This window comes from Sylvia atricapilla, chromosome 2 (genome assembly GCF_009819655.1).
Source record: "Sylvia atricapilla isolate bSylAtr1 chromosome 2, bSylAtr1.pri, whole genome shotgun sequence".
Taxonomy (NCBI): Eukaryota; Metazoa; Chordata; class Aves; order Passeriformes; family Sylviidae; genus Sylvia; species Sylvia atricapilla.
Genome location: NC_089141.1, coordinates 95,390,081 through 95,412,168, shown reverse-complemented (window position 1 = coordinate 95,412,168; position 22,088 = coordinate 95,390,081). Strand labels below are relative to the sequence as shown.

Genomic DNA, 22,088 nt, shown 5'->3' with positions numbered 1-22,088 from the left:
TAATCATGCTCTTCTGCAAAACACTTTGATTCCAACAAATTACCCATTTTCCCAGAGTGAAAAATACTGTGTTGTAAAACTCCAGAAGGATGTCCCTGATTTAGGCACCTTAAAAACCTTTCCCAAATGTGTCTTGTTACTCCTGTATTGCAAGTAAGACTTCATCAGCACATAATTAGTGCTGGAGAAAACCTTAGAAGTTCTCAACCTTTCAGATGTATATAACTCAAATACTTGCTGAACTCTTCATTTCTTTACAATTAAAATAAAATCTGTGTTCTTTATATAAAGTTTTTATAAAGCTGAAATTCATGCAAGAATAGCAGTTCAGATGATACTCAGATATTTCTGTCTCCCATGATGATTTTGATTCAAAACTTTGTTAAAGTCTCACTTTTTCTCACAGAACATATGCTTTGAACCTCAGAGCAATTTTTGAGGGTGATAGCATGAACTGTGGAACAAACTGAGGCTGTGAGTGGCCAAGAGAAAAAAAAATGATGATTTGCTAAGAGTAATATTCTTGACACAGATCTTGGGACCTATTTGACCTGTAAACAACAAAAGGGAGATGAGTCCAACACAGACTCCTATCATCCGTTGCCTGCTTAAGGATATATAATTTTCACAACACTGCATGATAAAAAGATTGAAAATCAAAGAAAAGAGCAACTCCTCATTTGGTTGCAGGGTCAAAAGACAGCATGCACCTAGCAAGAGGAAGTGAATAGGTAACCAGTTTTCTCTGGAGATGTAATTTTCAGCTTGCAGTCAAGTTCAGGCACATGTTAAGTAAGTCCTGCCTTGGGCCATAGTCCCTCTGGTATCAGTGTATCTGTTCCTTTTCCAGTTCCTATATTAGGGCCCATAATCAAATTGTGTTGCAACATTTCTGACTGCCGCTTAACAGAGAAAGCAAATAGCAAAGTGAGAGCACAGAGGCTGAGATACCGGTACATGGCAGTCCATACTGTTCCATTGTCAGCAGGCTGGCTAGGCAGCACTTGGACACACTTTGGGGGATCATATGGGCCAGGGACCATTACTATGAGGCCCTAAGGGTGAAGTCCAGCAGTATATGCACATACACACTATATAGCTGTATTTGATCATATGTATGTACATTGCAGCTTCATTTACCTGGGATTTTTTTTTTCTTCATGGAGCTTCATCATTTCAGTGAAGCATCATTTGTAATATTTATTCTTGCTGCCGAGTTTTTTGATCACAGTACAGTAGGGAGTGCTTTTCATTGTCCATCTTCTTTGATAACCCATGTTACATGATAACATTCTCTGTACAAACTGTGCTGTGCCACTTACTCTTACGTGCCATGAAACCCTGACCCATTTTAAATACATGAAGGATAGTCTCAGAGTCTTTAAAAACAAAGTCTTTAATGCATTTAAACTCTGATACCACAGCATGTTATATCTGAATTCTGTACTTGATGAAGATGGTCACTGGAGCCAAGATAGTAATGGAAAACACAAAGGGAGGGGTTCAAATGCTCTTTGTGCAGAGAATGCTGCAAAGGGTGTTAAAGGGGAAGATAAATAGCAAGAGGCCAGTGTATGCATGAGAGCAGACAAAAGCCTTGTAATCTAGTATTTTTCACTTGGACTTTGTCTTCATTTGCTAGCTAGCCCCAAACAGACCTTTTTCTGCCTATCAGCCATGTATAAATAAATCTATCTGTGCTTTCTATAAACAGACACAGTTTCTGCATTGCGACTGACCTTTCTACTCTCAGCTTGGTTACACAGAACATGAACCATGTCCAGGTGAAGGTCATAGGATGTAAAACCTTGTGAGAGTCCATCTAAGCATGCATAAAGCACGAAGTACATATTCTTCTTTTTGTTGCAGTGCCATAGTAATTTGCTGTAAAGCATCAAGTGTGCTCCCGAGGCTGTGGTCCAGCAGTGGCAGATGCAGGATATTGCATGAATGTGATGATATTAAGGATGATGTAAAGCTGGTTTGGGCATGCCCAGGAGTCCAGGGGACAGTTGTTCTTTTGTGCATGTCACCTCCCCACAGACTGCTATGTCCCTTTTTGTTGAAGGTGTAGGTATGGTCTTCTCTCAGTTCTGCTAATGGAACTGTTAGCAGTTGATAGGATATTTACGGGAATCCTTCTGACTCATACACATGAGAAAAAATGCAACATTCAGATTAACTTTCCCTGGCTCATGTTTGGCTTAGAAAGGATGAGGCTGTGGAAGGTGCTGTTTCGTTAGCCTGAATTTTGTGTAAAGCAGACTCATGCCAGTGGAGCATTGTTACAGTCCTGAGGAAGCAGCTTTGGAGTGGGAGATTATAACCCATCTTCTGTGTTAACATAGAACTTGTCACAACCCCAAAATTTAATTTCTTTTGGAGGTCTGAATTTGTAGAGTATTAAAGGTACACAGAGGACTACTCTCAGAACATTGCTTTTCTGAAGCAGTTTTAAGACCAACCAATTTCTTGGAGTTGTGTTTGCAGGAAGCTGACTAATAAGAGTAGCTGATGTAATATAAAAATACAGCGTACCCATATTGCTCACCTGAAAGGTATATCCCGTAAACTACATTGGATGCTCATTACTTTTTCCAACCTGGACTGTGAAGTTCACCTCTGACAATGAGGTCATGGTCTTTAATTCTGAAGAGCAGAAAAGTCAAAGAGTGGATCACCAATCCTTTCTGTATTGCAATGTTTCTGCTGCTATTGCTGCATTTCCTCTGGATTCTCTGAGCAAGCTAAGCTGTGTTTTTTAGCTATCTGCTCATTTCAGAAGCTTCAAGACAACAATTTGTGGAATAGAAGGTTGTAACTTTCCTTCACCCATTCCCAAGATATTGCAGGTCTGACTGCTGGCCATGTAACCACTGCAGAGTTAAAAAACCTAGTGATGCTCATGGGATTTCCAAGAAGAAATGGTGTCTGTGGTCTGGACCTGGAATGTACATTCTGTCTGAGTTCCCTTCAGTTACATTTGTTTACAGTGTCCAACAAGACCATCTAATTGGCTATGGTACACTGACATTTTTATCAATTTAATAGAGCCTTGGAGACTTCTTGCACTGTAAGACCAGTGAAGTTAGTGCTGAAGTATATTTTGATTAGACTACATAGACTGGTCTGGGGACACAGGTTTTATGAGATAAATTTTTGTGCTAATGGGCTTTGAAAATGTAGCTTCTGGGTGGTGGGAGATGTAATCTAACAAGATCCCATCATCTAGCAATTGTAACAAGGATGGATATAAGAGTGTCCTACCTAATTTCTCTCAAGGGAACCAACTAATATAGCCTTTGGCATGCAGAAGTAGTGGATCCTAGGATTCCTTTGGAAGACTTTGAGGACAGAATGGATAGACATTTAACTTTTGTAGATTGTGGTACATGCCTACAAACATTACTATCCAATTTTCAGTATCACAGTGTGTGAGAGATACAATTCTTTCTTTTCACAGTCTTTTTCATCAATCAGTTCCTATTCAAACTGTCTCATACTCTGCCTAGGTGTGGGACAAGGTGTCTTTATTACACATGTGCTGACACTGAGGTATCTTTTTATTCTGTGAAATAATATAACAATGACAATATCTAAGGATTTGTCCAAGAAATAAGGCTGGCCACAAAAATCCTAATGCAAGTTCAAAGACTGTGATATTCTCAGGATTGGCATAGAGAATCAGGATTTTTTTTTCCTTCTAATCTCTAAACAAAAATCATTTTCTTCAATTGTATGGGCACATTCTTCTACTCAGTTGTTTTGTACTCCATCTGTATAAATCATGTTTACTGATTTAAATGCATTAGAGGCACAGTTTCAGAAACTAATTTGCGTATGTTTCTTCACAAAAGCCAGGTAAGATATTGACTTACTATATACCCCAAAGAAGGTATATAGTAAGTCAATAAAACACAGGTAACTTGATTGCATCAGTCAAATACACACAGTTTTTGGGCTGTTCACACAGTTTTTGGGCTGCACACTCATTTCATGTATTTATGTTTTTATTCTTTGAGAAAACAAAAATAACTCAAATATTATTACTTTTATGCAAATGAGATACATTTATCCTCAGCCTTTTAAATTAATATTCAACATCCTTAAAAGTAAATTATTATTTTACCAATTTATAATTTTATTTAAAACACTGAGGGAAGGGAAGCGATACCTCTGTTGTTCTTTCAGTAGCTTTTAATGAAGTCAGGAGCTGTTATAATCTGTTATAATGACAGATGCTGCACCTTGAATATCCCTATTGTTCCAAGATCCCTAATTTTACAGAAAACTAGAAATACCAAGAATAGAGTGTGAATTTCTCCATTCATTTCAGTTATAAATGAAGTTAAAGATTTAAAATTACCTTTTAAAAACTAGTACTGCTAATTATGGGAAGGACATGTCTCACAGTTTCTTCCAAATTAAATCTAATTGCAGGAGGTCTGCGTAGATAAAATGAAGAATGTTATTAAAGCATATAGAAAATTTGTTTGTCAAGGCCTTAAGGAGCATATTGCAGGATCTCTTGTAGAGATCATAACTGCGTCCATTGAGCTTGAAGACAGACCTAGCTTTCTTCGGTCTGGGAAATGTGTCAGGTAATGTGTAAAAGACTATGAGATCCTGAACTTTGACAAAGTGTAGCTTTTACATTTGCGAGGTGGCTAAGGCCTTCACTGGGACCTGTCAGGCAATGATGAGTTGAACTGTACACATAAACAAAACCAAACTATCCTCTGTCTCGAGACAAATCCACAAATTTCCTTGTCCTTTGTAAACCGGTGCTGTAGTCCCAGACTTAATTAAAACAGTGATTAAAGTATGTGCAGCTGCACACTCAAACATAAGCCATACCCACACTCCTTAACAACAGAAGTGCATGCCTGTCATAATTTTGTAAACCTGTTGCTTTCCCTTAGAAGCAGGCAAGCCAGTGTTTCATCTTAAAGATGATCACAGACCGCAATGAAATGTTGTGTCCTGGGTCCAAGAAGAGAGTGAGTAGGTATTTCTAAAAGTATGGAGCACACAGCTGTTTCCAAAGGAACACAGTATTGTTCTCATCTTTGACACACTGTTGCCAACGTCCAAAATCGTGACTGGAATTTTCAGCATTGTGCAATGTTGTACGTATGCTGTGAGTGTGATTGATTGCTGTTTGCAGTGCCAGGAGGTTTTTATTTAGTGTTTCTTGTATGTGTGCTTATGGTAGTCTCCAAGCTGCAGCATTTGCTTAGCTGAGATCCTGTCTTGGTGCAGAAATGAGACATACCATGTCTGTCTTTTTCATAGACTGGCAGAAGTGGGAATTGTGTCAATAAGTTCAGAGAGAAGGGAATCAGGACCTGTAGAACAATTTAAGTTTTATAGAATACTAAATAAAAGCCCTTAATAAGACAAAATAACTATTCTCTTATTTCTTTCACTACTTTTGTGTTGCCTTTGCCTTTGTCCCCAGCTTTTATCCTCTTATTTTCATAATCACAAGAAGCCAAATTAGTCTTGAGTGTAAGACTGCCAAACCAGCTTTGAATTTCTTTGACTGTTCTAACTCTCTATATTTTGAGTCCAGCAATGAGAACCAGAGACTAGCTGGCTTTTACCAGCTGAGGCTTTGCATGGCTCTTTAGTTTGGTAGATGCATCTCCTCGTCAGCCTCAAATGTTGGCACATTTTAGACACCTCTGCTTCTATCATGGTAAGTATCAGTTCATTTATTCATGGGTCTAATTTTCTTTTTTGCATTAGTTATGCCACAGGTCATGTGCTTTGCTTCCAATAAAAAACACATACTCCTTCTGAAGTAACTATGGAATCAAATCCTTGAAAATTACAGGAGGGAAGGAACCTAGAAGAAGAGGTTAAAAAATCAGTGCTCCACTCAGAGGAGTAAAGCAATAAAAATAAAATGAGTGAACCAATAAAAGGAGGGGGCACAGCTAGCAAAACTGTGGTTAGAAAAGAAGGGACATATAAAAAATTGATCTCCAGAGTATAGGAGTACAATTGAGGAATAAAAGTAGTTTCAAAGTGGCTAAAAAAAAAAAAAAAAAGGAGAGAGAAGTTGTAATAATAAAATGGTAAATCCACACAGGCAAAATAGAAGATCACAGTCAAGATCAATGAAAACAAACAGTAAGCAGAAAAAGCAAAATACACAAAACATTCCCATCTGTAAGCCAGAACAATCAGGATAATGATTTGATAGGCTTTTCAATATTTGAAAGAAAGAAAATGGCAACAGAAACAGTGAACGATTTTAGAATCTGATTGTGGGAATGACAGGCTTCTATTAAACAGTTTGTCTAATATTTTAAAGTTTGAGTCTTCTAAGTATAAGCCAAACAATATAAAATTTCCTTTAAATCAGAACACACTTTTTTTTTTTCCATTTATATATCTTTGGTTTTTTATATTTATATGTATACGTGGCATAGAACAGCTTAATTTTAACTAATAATCTGTCTCTGGATTGTAATTCCTTAGTTCTTTAGTAGCCAGGTAGGTTTCAATGCAGTATCTTGACAGAAGTGTGGCAACTCCATGCGCCACCGCTTTAGCAGAGGTGGAATGAAGTCTGAGGAGTCCCAGACTTGTCCTGATCACAGAGCCTTGTATTGACAACCTCAGCATGAGTTTGTATTTCTGGAGCAGAGCAATCTGATTTTGCAACCTTGCTGTCCCTGGTATGTTTTTGTATACATGGTAGCAACAAACTGTAGGATTGCAACATCCAGGTCACCTGTCCTCATCCAAGGAGCAGGGAAATCTCTTTATGCTGGAAAGCAGCAAAAACACTTGGCAAAACATTCAACTCAGCTGCCTGTGTTTCAGAGTCTTTGATGATGCATATGCCTAAATTCACATTATGGTCACCGGAGCCTCCTCAGCTCACCCTGCGCATTTATTTTCAGAAGATCTGAACAGCTTTCTAGACGAAGTCTAGACCATAAGCTTGGCTGCCTAAGACCTCAGTTGACTGTAGCAGGAGTTCAAACACCTTGTTGATGTATGGCCACCCGTGTGTAGGAGTCTGGCTGTGCAGGCTGACATCCTGCTGTCCGAGTGCCGTAGCCCGAGCAGAGCCCTGCCGAGTCCCGTGGCAGCAGGATGGGTGGCCTCACATCAGGCCTGGTATCTTAGGCTCCAGCTGCCCCTCAGCCCTGGGAGGCTGCACAGCCCCCACCAGCAGGCTGACCAGCTTGGTGGAGCTTCGTTCTTTTGCTGGGATCAAGTGTATGAGGTGTCTTGGCTAATGAACGTCGCAGGTACCATTTCACCCAGGGCTGCAGCTGTTTTCCCTGCTGAGGGCAAACACACTGTGTTCATAAACACTGCACACAAAACATTCCACTATCATTCAGTACCTCCTCGTAATTGCTGCTAAAATAATAAGCTAGACCACTGGGGGGAAAAAAGGTCATTTGTTCTTATAGAGACTAATTATAAAATCCATGACATATAAAATCCATATTTAACGTGCTGATGTCTTTGAGTGTTTTGGCAATGTTCCCTCCTGTATTTCCTGAATGTGTCCATATAAACGAATTTTCTGGAAGGGTGAGGGCTGATACAGGGAATTTGAGACTTAATTTAAAGGGAATTTAAACTTTTTGTGTTTATGATTGTATTTGCTTCTGTATCTACCAGGACCCCCGACTTAAAAAATATGTCTAGATTATAAAGCAAAAACAAATACTGCAGGTCAAGTTCCTGTTTCCATGTTCAATCCTTACCAAATTAAAAAAAAAAAACAAAACCAACCCAAAGAAAGTGAAACAGAAAAACATGTTGAGAAATCCTAAGTCCTGGAATTTTCCCTTTCAAGCTGATCCAATGCAGACAGTACTGACTAAGGAGAGGAATTTTTTTGTGATTGCAGTTTAAATAGGATGAAGTTGATATTTTCTTCCCAAATGTAATCTCTTTCTACAGTGATAGGGTATCATGTTTCTAATTTTATTTACAGAGATGGGTGGGTTGGATCACTAAAGCCGAGATTTGGGTTAGGGTGTGGATTTATATCCCTTTTTCTCCCTTTAAAGACTGGGATTGCCTGTGTCTGGACTCATCTTTTCAATTAATTTGCAGTAATTAAAAGGTGCTGTATGTGATGGGGCTAAAGAGAAACATAATTAAAATGTAATGCTTCTACTTTGGTATCTGCATCCTTATTTATTTTAAACCATCTTCAATGCTCTGACGAGTTTAGGTCTTCCTGTATCACACACTGTGCAAACAGAAATATGTGAGTGAACTGTTGCCAATGGCTCTGAGCAAGCATGGGGCATGTTTCAGATTACACTGTGTTTTCTTGTTCGGATCTGATCTCCTTGCTAGGGGAGAGTCTGAGAAAGGCAGCTCTAGGGGATTTACTTCCAGCAGCACCAGCAGCACATGATCCATCAATCGCGTGATTCTCACCACCGAGGACTAATGGGGAGGGTGAAGGAAAAGTGAATGCTGCCTTGGTGAAGCAACTGCATTTTCTTCTGCTCGTGGGGCCCCTCCACTAGTCGGGCATTTCATGGCTTCTCCAAGGTTAGAAACATACTGCTGCCCAAACCGGGATGCAGCTACACAGCTGGTGATGGACTTCCAGCCCAAAGTCTTCTGCGGAGTCTGCATTGGCAGTGCCTCCATCAGCCTGCTACTGACCATCCTGCAGCTCCTGCCAAAGAAGGGACAGAGCCCACGGAAGGTGCCCAAAGCCTCCTCCTCCTCCACCATCCTTCTCCTTATCTCCATTTGTGACATCCTTGGAGGCTTAGGTGAGTACCAGGTTGATGTCCTTGCCATTGCTATAACGTGTTATTTTTGCTCTGAGGTACCACAGACAAATGAAGCTGATGAGTGGACAGCAGAGATTTCTGAGGGAAGCATGCTGTTTGTGTTCACAGGAAGGTTTGGAATAAGTGAGATCAGGAAATTATGGGTCTTTGGGGAGAAAAATCTTGTTTAATAGTTAAACTGTGAAAATGAAAGATCTTGACAAATCTACACCAAAATCTCTGCTTTAAAACTAATTAAAATCTAGAATGGCAACTGATTCTCAGAGTAAGGCATGAAAGTGGAGGTGAAGTGGCACACTGGAAAATAAATTTGACATCAAACATATAGCAAATCCATAGGACTGCAATTGAAAACTATGGTCCTCTATGCCTCAAATCCTTTCAGACCAAGTGTGCCTCTTTCTCATGTGCCAGCTGCTTCTCTGACACATGACACTGACAGAAAATGAGTTTGACTTGCAGCTACACACAGATCATGCTGGACACAGACTTTTGAAATTTAAGTAAAGCTACCTTATCAAGGACAACCTGCTGCCCAGACCCTGGCTAATAGTCTAGAGGAATAAACCAGTGGAGACTAAAACAGAATGCATGATTCAAAATGAAACTAGTGTGTCCTGAGCTGTCCCATCAGTCATTTGGTAATTTTTCCAATCAGTCATTTACTGTCAAATTTGGAATAAATTATCATGACATGTGCTATGAAAATACAGGACAAGTTTGTTTCTACAGTAGCATTTTCCCCTCTCACATTAGGTAATAAAAGTAGTGCTGTTTTGTCTCACTGCTGAGGGCTGTGTGTGTGTCTGTGTATCTGTGTGTCTGTGTGACTTTGTGTTTCAGGTCTTCACCCTTTCACACCCAGCCAGGTTCTCTCACAGTACCTAATAAGAAGTACCAACACTAAACCAAAGATTATAAAGGAAGTAAAGAAAGGGATATGGAAAATACATATGTGCATGCACCTGGAAAAGATCCTTTTAATCAGATGAAGCCAACAATAGATAAAGTTATTTTTCTCTCTTCCTCTTTCATTGGTAAACTCAGACTAATTATCCATTGTTGTTTTTGTATTAAACTCACTTTGGTGAGTAGAAATCAGTTCATTCTTGGTGGGAAACCTGGTTATTTTGTTCTGTTTCCTGTTGGTGCTTTATTTCAAGCAAACCCAGAAAACCTCACTAACAAACTCTAAGTTCATTTTTAAAAAGAGCATTGTTGTTTCCTAATTCAAAAGTGCTGCTTTGCTCAGTCCTGTGACAGAGGAAAAGAGCTGCTTGTAAAATGAAGGCAGAGAGAAGTGAAAAAATAACCTTTTCTGCAATGGGGCATTTTATAGAGAAGCAAATGTCAGTGTATGAATATATGCTGGTGAATAGTTACTTAGTGTTTCATGTTAAATGCTACCCAGTTTATGTTAGGGAAGTGTGTGACAGCATCTCTAAATGAGATTCTAATCTATCTAACGTTTCAAGTCCCAGCAGCTTCCGACTCTTGGGGCTACTCCCCCTGAATGATTACACTGACATTTACACAGCACAGTTGTCCTGCTGTGCTCCTCTGCAGCCGTCGCCTTCCTGTAGACGCACAAAATCTGGGCTGCGATGTGAAATATGTGGCCAGGGAAAAGCATGTGACTCAAATCACACCAACAGATTCAAAGCATTAATACTTTTTTTTTTTTTTTTTTTTTTTTTTTTCTTTAGGTATGATCTTCAGGTCAAGTGTATGGCTGGGCTTCCCGGGCTTCATAGCTAACATTTCTGTGGTGAATGGGACCGACGTGTGGCCTTCCACTTTCTGTGTGGGGAGCGCGGTAGGTACAGAGATCATCCCCCCTTTCTTCTGCTCCCGGTTGAGAATCTCTCCACAGGGGGAGTCTGAAAGGAAAACTGCTGTATCCAAAAGGAAACGTGGCTGTGAGGCAGAGCCTGGCTGTGGTGGTTTCGGCCTGTGCCACAGCCCCGCAGGCCCATTCCTGCCTCCCTGCGTGCGGCCGCTCCGCGGGGTGTGGGGCGAGGGTGCGGGGCAGACCGATCCCAGGTTCTGCGGTGCCCACCGCTCGCAGGAGTGCCGGGACAGCGGAGAACGCTCGGTCAGGGACGTGGGACCAAAAGGATATCCGCAACCCCGAAAGGGCTGTGCACCATTGTCTGGGTTCGTGCTGGCACAGCACCACCAGTGCCCCAGTGGCTCCGTCGCACTGGCAGCGCGAGGTTATCTGTCCATCTTCTCTGTCAGAGACTGTAGCCTGGGTGGTGGCACCAGGGACCCCCTGAAACCAGCAGCTTGGGTAGCTCAAATTAGCTTTTGTGGCATGAGAGTGTGCGTTTCAGACACAGAGGGACAACATGATAAATATATCCAAAGCCACAAATCTGCTCGCAGAAGGTCTGTCCCTGCCATGCGGGACTTCAGCTCAGATTGCTGGGCTGCATCTCAAGGACTGCAATCTGGCCAAGTCTAATTAAGTATCTTCTGGATTAAAATGCAAGAATCAGAAAATATAAATGCATTCTGAAAGTACAGATTGAAACTCCCAGTTCTAAATTTTACAATCAAAATACTGGGTAGTGTAACTTGAACTTATTGTACAAGAATAAAGGTCACAATTTTTACCAAAACATCCAGAACGGCAAGTAAGACAAATCATCAATTTACCCGGATGTAATAGGAATGTGGGGTCCTCAGTGAATTAATGCATGAGCAATAGCAGTATTAGCTTTGCAATTCAGAGTTTACAGTGTAGAAAGGGATAGGTTGCATGCAAAGAAAATTATTCAGCTCCAGTAGTTTTAAAGTAAAGCAATATATGCCAAATTGAACTCACTGTGCTTTATATGCCTATATAAAAGCAGTTTCAGACAGGATAGCTTTGTGCCATGACACAAATATAAATTGTATACATCTATCAATTCTCAATTCTATCACACATCTTTATGCAGATGCAAATGTTGTTGTTTTTTTCTTTGAGAAAGAACCAGCAATCTCAGTATCTTGCACCAAAAACATCCTACTCAAAACCCATTCCTCCTCATGTTTCACTTTCTGGCTTATAACACATAGAAGTGTATTTTTGAACATGACAGTATGCAGACTGTTTATTTTTTCATTTGAATTTCAGGTTAGATGGTGAGCAGCATAGCGGTCTACCACAATTTTTATTTTTCCTTACTTGTGCTCCAGGAAAATGCTGTAATTTGAGTAATTTTAAATTTAGATTCAACTATATTGGAATGAAAAATAACCCTTCTTCTACTAATTTCCCCTAATGTATTCTCATGTGAGTTAATAAAATGTTTCTGATTCTATTTTATTTTTCTTTTAGTACTATTGTTTTAATTCTCTTAACCACAAGCCTATATAAACTCCAAACAGTGAAACTTTTAGACATTTCCCTTGAATGGTTTGCAGAGGGGTACCCTTTCAGGCGCAACAGCAAGATGTGTCATTTTGCTAAAAAGTAAGATATCGTATGAAGCTTTAGGGTTTAAGTGCATCTGATTTATATTACTTTTGGAGACACTTTTGTCTGTGTTGGATTTTCTGGAAAGACACTGCAGTCTATTTTCGTACATGTGTGTGTATGGGTAGTAACTTGTGCATTTTTCAACAGCAGCAAATATGTAAATGTGATGGTGAAGTTGCATGCTGAGTGCTATGGGTAAAGTGTGTTAGAAAGAAGACTGGGATTTCATTTTCTGCTCCTGTGCACTAAGAAAATGTCATGGTGTTTGAATTAAATACTGAATAATTCATGCCACAAATTACTAGAGGTAGGGTCTACACCCATGGTGAAAGGAAATATTTCCCAGCTTGATTTGCCTTTTGGAGGAAGGAGTGCTAGATCTCTATTCACCAACCTTTGGCTTAGTAACAAGTATGTTGATTTCCAGATGTAAGATGATGCTACCATGGAGCTGTGATAAAGGATATTCAGATAAGAACTGAAAGACAGCTTGGAGGGAAGATAACATGAATATTAACACACTCCCAGACTATCACAAAGAGCTATCTCCTATGGGGAAGAAATGTGGAATTTATATACAGTGGCAAAGAAAGGTCACTTTTCTTATATAAGCTCATGGGAAAAATGCATAGGGTCAGCTCAAGAATGCCGTGGAATTTAGCTTGACTTGGACCTGTTTCCTTTGGATTTTTGCTGGAGAAATCACTCAGTTCACTTCAGATGGTGAGTGATTTTCTGATTAATGAGGTTTTTTTCTTGATAACCATCTTGTGTATGGAGAAAACACCAGCACATGCAGAGCCCACAAATGCATAGGCACACTGTGGTTATGACTGACCTCAGATATATTTTTGTGCCTCAGCTACTGAGAAACAACTGAAATTTTAACCTAAAATTAAAACATCCTTGCTATAAATTTCTTTGGGCTTCACTTACCATGTTCAGGTTAGGAATAGAGAGGTAAATGACAGGTTTTCTAAATCAGAAAATAAGCTATGAAAGCAAATGCTGTTCAATTTACCTTCAACTTGACCCATAGGCTACAACAATGCTGTTCCTGTGATTTTGAGTAAGATTTCTTACTTCATAATCTCATCTGGAATATATACACATTTAAAGAACAAATCACCAGGCCAAAGGTTTGAGTCTCTTCCCTGCCTTAGTGGTACTGGAGAAGCAGCTGTGACATTTGGCACTTCTTTCCCCTCTAGATGTGGATCCAGCTGTTATATAGTGCTGGCTTCTGGTGGTTGTTCTGCTATGCTGTTGATTCTTACTTGGTGGTGAGAAGATCAGCTGGACTGAGGTACCAGAGCTAAAGCTTTGAATTGGGTTTTTTTTTCCCCCTCCAACACTGTATGTCTCTGTTTGCAGCTGCCTAAGAGTATAAGTGGGTCTTGTGCAGCCATCTGATGCTCATATAGTTCCCAGGTAATGATAGGGATGAGTGGTGTTCTAAGTGCTTAAGTTGCCAGAGCAATGATCAGATACTTATTTTTGTCTGACTTGAATTTAAATGTAACTGAATTCATTTAACCTTTGGAAAAATATGGAGGAAATTGTGGGCTATAAACTTTATGGCAATGAGATGACTATTTTTGTCCCTACCCTGCATCTGAAATTGATTCTTGCAGAAAAAAATAATGTTATCCTGAAAGTGGAAAGTTTGGAGGGGGAAAGTGATGAAATTCATGCAGTTAATTTCATATAGTTAACTCCCTTTTTTGCCTTTCTTTCTGATTTTTTATTTTATCCATTTTCAGAGAGTGTGGTCATTATTGCTCTTCTGATTATAATTTTAAAGTATCTCAGAAGAAAAAAAATTATTTATCATATATCGTCATAAATTTTTCTGCAATGCCTATGAAACGGGAACCTAAACCCTTTGGAAAGTACCATGCTTTAATGCCAGACAGAAAAAAATAGATGCTTTTAAGTTGATTGTTAGAAGAGCAAAATAACCTTCAATTGCTACTGCTAGAAGTGGAATTATGTGACTGTTCCCACATGATACAGAGCAGTGAGGTACTAAGGATATAGTTCTTCCGAAGGTGTAACCAAAATGAGGCTTTTTGAGTTAACTTTAGACTGTTGAGGATAAACCTGATTTTGTAAAGTCCCATAGTTGTAATCAAACAGCTGGGACCTGTCTCCTTCCCCCATCCCTGTTAATCAAAAAAAATCATGTGTATTTGGGCCTGGTTCTGAGATCAGAGTAAACACCCAAAGACTTTCTACAAACACAGATATGAATCTCCCTAAGACAAGAGCAGTATTCAGCTCTGAAAGTTAAACATAATTTTCTTCAAATCACAAAAGGATGGTTTGTTTGACTGTTCAGCTCCATTCTTAAATTTTAATCTGCTTACTTGCTCTCTGCAGGAGAAATGAAAGATGCAAGGGTTCCTTCTCAATAAGAAGGGTAGGGCAGAAGTCTTGTTCCCTCCACTCTGCAGCCTGGAGAGGACAGAACTTCCATGTGCAAGCCTGAATAACTTTGGCACATTTTTTTTCTGCCCCGCCCCCCTCCCCCTGCTTTCCTTAGTTTAATGTACTGCCAGCGTTTCTCTGCACCATTTCCTGTCTGTAAAGCTCTTTGTCGGTGAGGGCCCTATTTTTACCTTGCAATGTGGGAAGTGTGTGGTTTTACATCTTTAATTGTGCCTGTTGTGTTTGGTGCTTGCAGTACGATTGTGCTGTACCACATGATGACGTGGGGCCTTGCGGTGATGCTCTGCGTGGAGGGCATTGCTCTGCTTTACTACCCTTCTCTCTCCAGGTAAGCAGGCTCTGGAAACAGACTGGGGAGCCATGGCACTCTCTGGTCATTTGAATGTCTTTTGGTCAGCTTTAGAGAGAGGCATTCAAAAGTTGAGCATCTTGATCTTTGCCAAGGACGTCCCACTGAGTCAGTGATTGTGCTCGAAATACCTGCCTGGGCTTCAAGGGGCCCTGAGGAAACATGCCAGGTAATACAGGCACTTGGCCATGCTGTGATACAGCTTCTGCTGTGAGCCAACCTCCTCCCATTCCTGGTTTTAACTTGCCTTTCAATTTGAGAAAAATCCACAGACAGTGCATGTTTAAAATCAACTTTATGTCCCATATGAAGGTAAAGTCTATGAACTAAAATTTTGCATCTGTTTGCTTCATTCCTTTTTTTTTTTTTTTTTTTTTTTTTCTTATAAGTTAAAAGTGACATAGCTAGAATAGCCAGAAAAGTGAGCTGTGGGGAAAAAAATGCATAATCTTTTAATGATTTCTTCTCAGCTGTGAAAATGGCTTGGAACATGCAATCCCACATTACATCACAACCTATGCCCCACTCCTGCTAGTGCTTGTGGCCAACCCAATCCTGTTTAGGAGGACAGTATCAGCAGGTATGTTCCTAACGGCTAGCATCAATCAGTCTGTGTTATTTAGCAACATAATACTGTAGAAAGTCATGGCTTTGTACTCAGTGATGTGTGGCAGCTCCTTGTTAAATTATAAAGGTGTAGCAAAGGGTGGGAAGCAGTTGCCTATTGAAATGAATACACCATTTTGATGGGGAATTTGCCCTAGAGACACACTCTGGTGACACACAATCTATTCTCTTATTAACCTCTAAATGCAGATGGGCAAACATTTTTCATGTTACTTGATTTAAAGCTTTTGAGGCAATGTACACTGGATGCTTAACTCTACTGTAGTTTTGGTACCAACCTCGACTTTGGAATGTAACTTATTCTGGTTGGTGAGATCTGAGGGTTGATTTAACTTCTTGGCAGCCCTAGAGCAAAAAATGTAATAAAATGTGATTAGAATTTTGTCACTTCTGATTCTGAGGTTATGAAACAAATGGGAATTGTACACAACTCAGATGGGATCTTGACATTCTAGTTCAATTTATTATCCACTACTTGGAAGAAGAGAGACTGAAAAAGAGCCACGGATTCAATGCATTCTTTGCATGTAATATGATCATTGCTAGATGTTTGCAGTACCTGAATTTATCTACACATTGATTATATAAAAAAGCTGGAGAAAATCAAGTATTCTTAGTTCAATCTTTATCCCATACATCCTCTGTCCCTCAGCCATACTCATTTTCAAAGGAGCAATTTTTCTTTTAAAAAGTTTTTCCCATAAAGAGCTGTTCTTTGTATATTTGTTTTTGCATTTATATATTCCTTGTGATACTGAGCAGCATGTGGCATAAATTTTTTTGCTGACAATCCATTTTCAAGTTTTAGAGGTGTAACTAGTGCTCCATTAATGACACAATGAAAAACCAATGTGCATAATAGGATAGAAGATTCTATTTAAACATTACATAATAAGTATATAATCATATCACACATTATATATAGAAGGTACATGCTGTATTTTGTTATAAAATAGAATTATGTTGACCATACAATTTCATACTTTCAGTGGGATTGAAATAAATAAAATTAGTGGGATGTCTTTCATCATTTTAGGAATCCAGCTGTGTGTAATTATTTTCCTTTAGTATTAGGCTATATATGACATTCCTTGAAAATGGTCCTTCCAGCTTCTGAACAGCTGCTGGAGGCAAATCCATCCTTCCCTTTGTTCCCTCTTTCAGGCCTCTATCTTCTGAAATTTTTGTGCCTAAACTAACAAGATGTGCATATATTAATGAACATAATTGTATATTTTCCAGTTGCCTCCTTACTGAAAGGGAGACAAGGGATTTACACAGAGAATGAAAGACGTCTAGGGACAGAGATCCAGATGCGCTTTTTCAAAATTATGCTGGTATTTGTTATTTGGTAAGAGGTGCATTATTTTGTTTTCAAGTGCCTTCAAGACCAATGGATTGCTTCATTTGTTTGTCTTTATGCTTGGAAGGGAAGGTATCTAAGGAAGAAGCAGCTCTAAACTAGTTCACAAAGGAGCTGAATCACTCCTGTAACATCACAAGGCTGTGAGGAAATGATAAAATGTTTAATCAACAGAAAAGCAAAAGCAACAAGAAACAATAGCAAAAAATTCCCAATAGGTTGGACATTGACTGAAGCTGTCTGGTACAGCAGACTCCCAGCTCTGTGGGATGATAGATGGCTTTCTGTAATCAACATTTCTCAGAGCCTCTTGGCACCAAACACATGACTGAGGACCTACAAAAATATGCTTCTAAGTCTGGCATCATGGCTCTGACTATGATGATACAATGCAACCACCTTGGTGCTCTGCAGTTTTCAAGTGTCTGAGAAAAACATAGATGTTGACTGGAAAATAAGGAAATACCAGAAAAGAAAACTCCATATGATTGTGTATGAGACCTCTTATTATTTAATCCTTTTTAAAAACTATTCTATCTTCCCCCGTGAAAATAGTACTTATGCATAGGGAAGAAAAGAGAGAGGGAGGAGAAGAGTGGGACAAGAAGAAATGGTTCTGGAGCAGTGAAATGAGAAGGCCAAACTTTGCAGTCTCTACATCGCACTTCTTTATACACAGGTGTATTAACGCATGTTACATTGCTTTAAAAGGCTGAGCAGGGAGAAAGGCTGCCTCTTTTATCTTCTCTTGGCTGCTGTCTACTGGAGTACTCTGAAAGGAAATTATTGTCTTTTTTGGGGGAATAACAGTCCTCTTGGCTTGGAAGTGAAGTTTCCAATGTGAAGGGTGGGGTAGCCAGCAGAGGAGGGAGTGAGAGACAGCAGAGAAGGATCCTGCAGCATGGCTTCCTGGAAATTGCTGAAATAATAAGGAGCAGAGATTCAGCCAAGCTCCCAGGGCTGTGGAAAGAAAGAGCCCAGAGGCACCACAGAAGTGCATTGCAACCTAAGGGATGGAGGCCAGCTTGATTATCTGGGAACAAGCATGAAAGGAAAAGGCAATTTCCCATGGACATTGTGGGGACATTTGTTTATTTCCATTCTGTCTCATTCTGGGCTTTCCTAATAAAAAATAAAATCACAGCTCTGGTTTAGGATTTTGCTCTTATAAAACATAAGCTCTGGATTCCAAAAACTTTCTCAAAGGTTACTGGAGGGAAAGACTGAGGCAGTTGCATCTCAGAAACATAGGGAAGATTTCCTTCCATCCCAGAAGTCAAATATGGAATGCTTTAGTCAAAGACAGCAGGTTGGGGCAACATAGGATAGAAGAAATGCCTACAGATTTGGGAGGGGAGAGCAGGAGGTTTTACATGGCGATAAAATATAATTGTGCAAACGACAGGCATAGAACCCCTTAGAAAGTATGATGTAAATTCTGATGGTTTCTTCTCTGAACCTGCAGTACAACAATAAAGAAATGCTGCTCTCACTGTTTAGATGTCATAGGAACTTACAGCCATTTGCTGTAATCTCCATTTGGTGTAGAACATACTCAGTCTCTTTCAATGAACGAGGCTTGATTGTTTGGAAACAGATATTACCTTTATTCAAAATAATTGTTAGCATTTTCAAGGTTTCAAAAGTCATCTTTTGTGTTGCTTTTTGGTGTTTTTTAATGAACATTTTGGAAGTTTTTAATCTCAGCCTGAAATTCTAACTCCAGCTGAAAATCCTGCAGCCTTTTACAACAACATGTGCATATATTTGTGTTCCTTGCTGTGAGCACAACTCTTCTAAGGCATGAGTGAAAGAAGTCAGCATGCATGATATTCCCATTATGGATCACACTTCCTTCTATCTCGGTTTTATTCTTCAATTTACTGTTCTGCAGCAAATTAAAATTATCAGAGTTTTTTTTCTTATATTGATTTATATTGTCTAAGCGTGGGTGAGTAGGTAGGTGTCTGGTCCTTGATCATGATTTCATAGACCTTCAGATTGAGATTTAACAAGAAATCCAACCATCTTAGACTTGATCATCCTAGAGGCCTTTTATACCTTTAATGCTTCTATTTAAAGATCTTACTGTCCTTAGAGTGATTTTATTTTCTATAATTTGAAGGTAAAGCATATTTTACATGCACATCCATATATAACTGTCCTTTTCTTCTTTGCTCCTCCCATAGCTGGTCATCCAATATCATCAACGAGACCCTTTTGTTCTATCTCGAAATGCAGCCAGATATCAACGAAATGCCCCTGAAAAACATCAGAACTGCTGCACTGATCACCTGGATCATAATGGTGCGTCAGCTGTGACATTGCTTAGTCTTAGAAATCACTGTTGTAACACTGGTGGAACAATGCCAGTATAGTGTGGGGTTTATGATTTTGAGGGATATAAACACTCTGAAAATCAAGGAAGAAAAGCAGTGTGTAGGAGAAAGGAATGAGCAGTCAATGGGAGTGCTTTTCACATGTAATCTTTGCCAAAAATAGCCTAGAGGCCAACTTTTTCTCCCATTTAATGGACTTTGCATTCTCTCTGTGAGAGATCACTACCCATTTTAAGATCCAGAACAGATAACATAGCTTTCTAGTCTAACCTTGCTGAACTGCCGTAATGCAAGCTGCAAGTTTTAGCTCACAGTTCCTGAAGGTTTCCCAATTAAATGGGCATTTCATGGAAATTCTCTGTTTGCAACTAGGGTGATTTTGTTTTTATTATTATAAAGAATGATTGCACCTTATGTCATGACATTTGGATCATTATTTGGGAACAAATAGGTGAAAAATCATTCACGCAAGGCACCAAAAATTAGCTGTGAGATGCTGGTCTCTTACTGTAGCCTCTTTTCTACTATTAGAATACTTGACAAGGGATTTTTTTCAAAAGTGACAGTGCAGGTTCATTTTCCTGGAGAATTTATCCTGGAGTTGTTAAGTTGGTGTAAGGCCTGAGCATGATTTGTGTAATTAAGCATTTGAGCAGTTTGGTATTGAAGGATTAAGTGATGCAACTGATGTGATACAGCCTCTTCCTTCTCTGACAAGGAGTTGAACATATTCATGTGACAGGGACCTTGCTCTTGCTTACCTGGAGAGCAAGAGGTCAAGTCTGGGGACTGACCTATGTTTTAAATTGGCTGTAAAAATAATTTCCTTCTTTTCCTATGAGAAAATAGAAGCATCAAAAGCCATTAATTGGTTAAGCCTCTCATGGCACTGGGAACAGACACAAATTTTTTGGCGATCGCTTGGGATTTTCTTTCTCAGTGCCTCTCCCCATTTTTCCATCCCACTTTGATGGACATTTTCACTGGCTCAAGAATCTGAAGCAATTCCAGACAGATCAATTCCTGCTATTTTTAAAGCTTGACTGTCTGTGCTAGTGTCTCCTCTCGTATATTTGACTTGGCTTATAATGAAAAATATATGTGCTTTTATGAATAAAAAAGTCCAGAGCTTGTGGGGAAAGTTAAAAACACACCAAGGGATTGACTGGCTAAACCTCATGCTAGAAAATCATTTCATGCTTACTGCTTACTGTTTTGGCCTCAGAATTTTGGAAAACAGGTCATGGTGTTTTTCTCTTACTTGTTTGTATCTGTGATGGCGAAATTTTTATTTGCATGCAAATAGCATATTTTAAAATCAACTATCATTCAGTGAAAGGAAAGTTTTTAATACATGCAAACCATTTTACTGGAGTTGAGGATGAAGCCTTCCTTGCTGGTGTAACTCCTGTTGCACTTTTCTTTCCTAGGGAGTTCTTAATCCCATGCAGGGCTTTCTCTTCACATTAGCTTTCTATGGCTGGACAGGATGGAGGGTGGACCTGAAATGGCGAAAAAGAGAAATACCCTGGGAATCTCTGTCCTCATCAACAGCGGGGGAAAATGCCTATCCTGCACCAGTGAACTACCAAAGCAACATCCATGATTCCAAGAAGATCTCGACAACTGACAGCCAGCAGACTGATGAGGCCATAAGCATGTTGTCTGAAGGTAACACCAGCAGTGACGAGAGATTAACCAGAAGCTCTCCCATCTACCAGGGCTGGTAGTTTTTATCTGCAGAGTTGGATCTAACTTCTCCTGGATCTAACTTTTCACATTGTCCATACTCAGAAAACCACGTCAATGTGTGAATCATTGTGTACTCTGGAATTAGGTTTGTGTTCAATGGCTTGATGTCATTTCCTGTAACTTGTGGCACTGTGAGAGAGACAGTGTGAGACAGAGAGATATGGTTTATGTCTTCATTTGCCTTCTAGGAGACACGTAAACAGGTATAAAGGCTTGAACCTTTTTCAGCAGGAGTGTATCTCTGCAAAGATATTTGTTACTTATGATTGATTTTCATTAATTTTATTTTAATCTCTCATGTAACTTCCATATGGTAGATGAGTCTTTTGTTGAAATAAATGGACTATTCATATGTTGGGTTTTTAAATGTGTTGCCTTGCTTGTCTTGCTCAGCATTATATTCCATACGCAGAATTACAGTTCAAGGATTTCTGAGGCACCATGATTTCCAGCCTTTACAGTATGGTAAAGCATTAATGACAGCAGACTCTGAGTTAAGCAAAAATATTTCCTGTTTAGACGCTCACTGACATAGTCTTCTTTTAGTTTGTGTATATGAATTTTGGTGTGGTTTTATCTAGAAGCTGAAAGGCTTTATTTAAAAAAAAAAAAATTGAACCCAGCACAGGATCCACAAACCCTTCAGAACAAAAATTCCTGTTCACACTAAGTTCAAGAAAAACTATTTTTTGTATGGATTCATTCTGAACTTTATGTGCACTTACCTAACAGGAGTGTGGCTGCTGGGGCAGGTGCATTAAGAAATAACATTTGCATAAGACACTTCCATGCTCTGAGTGCTCATAATAAAAGAGAACAAGTAGAATCAATAATCCCTTCTCTGAGGAGTACTGTGTTTTATGCCATCATGTGCTGAATGAAGAGACATTAAATCCATTTTCCTTCTCAGATACACCTCTTTTTGTATACCTAGTTACCTACG

The 22,088-nt window shown here is 39.4% G+C and overlaps 1 protein-coding gene across 1 annotated transcript; it reads left to right on the top strand.

The window, feature by feature from the left end:
• Positions 1-8,530: 8,530 nt before the first annotated feature.
• Positions 8,531-21,373, top strand: GPR143 (G protein-coupled receptor 143). Its single transcript, XM_066339978.1, has 8 exons — positions 8,531-8,774; positions 10,502-10,611; positions 13,476-13,570; positions 14,951-15,043; positions 15,535-15,644; positions 16,934-17,042; positions 19,244-19,361; positions 20,824-21,373. Exons 1-8 carry the CDS (start codon positions 8,531-8,533, stop codon positions 21,121-21,123), a joined length of 1,179 nt encoding a protein of 392 aa, XP_066196075.1. The 3' UTR covers positions 21,124-21,373.
• Positions 21,374-22,088: the final 715 nt, after the last annotated feature.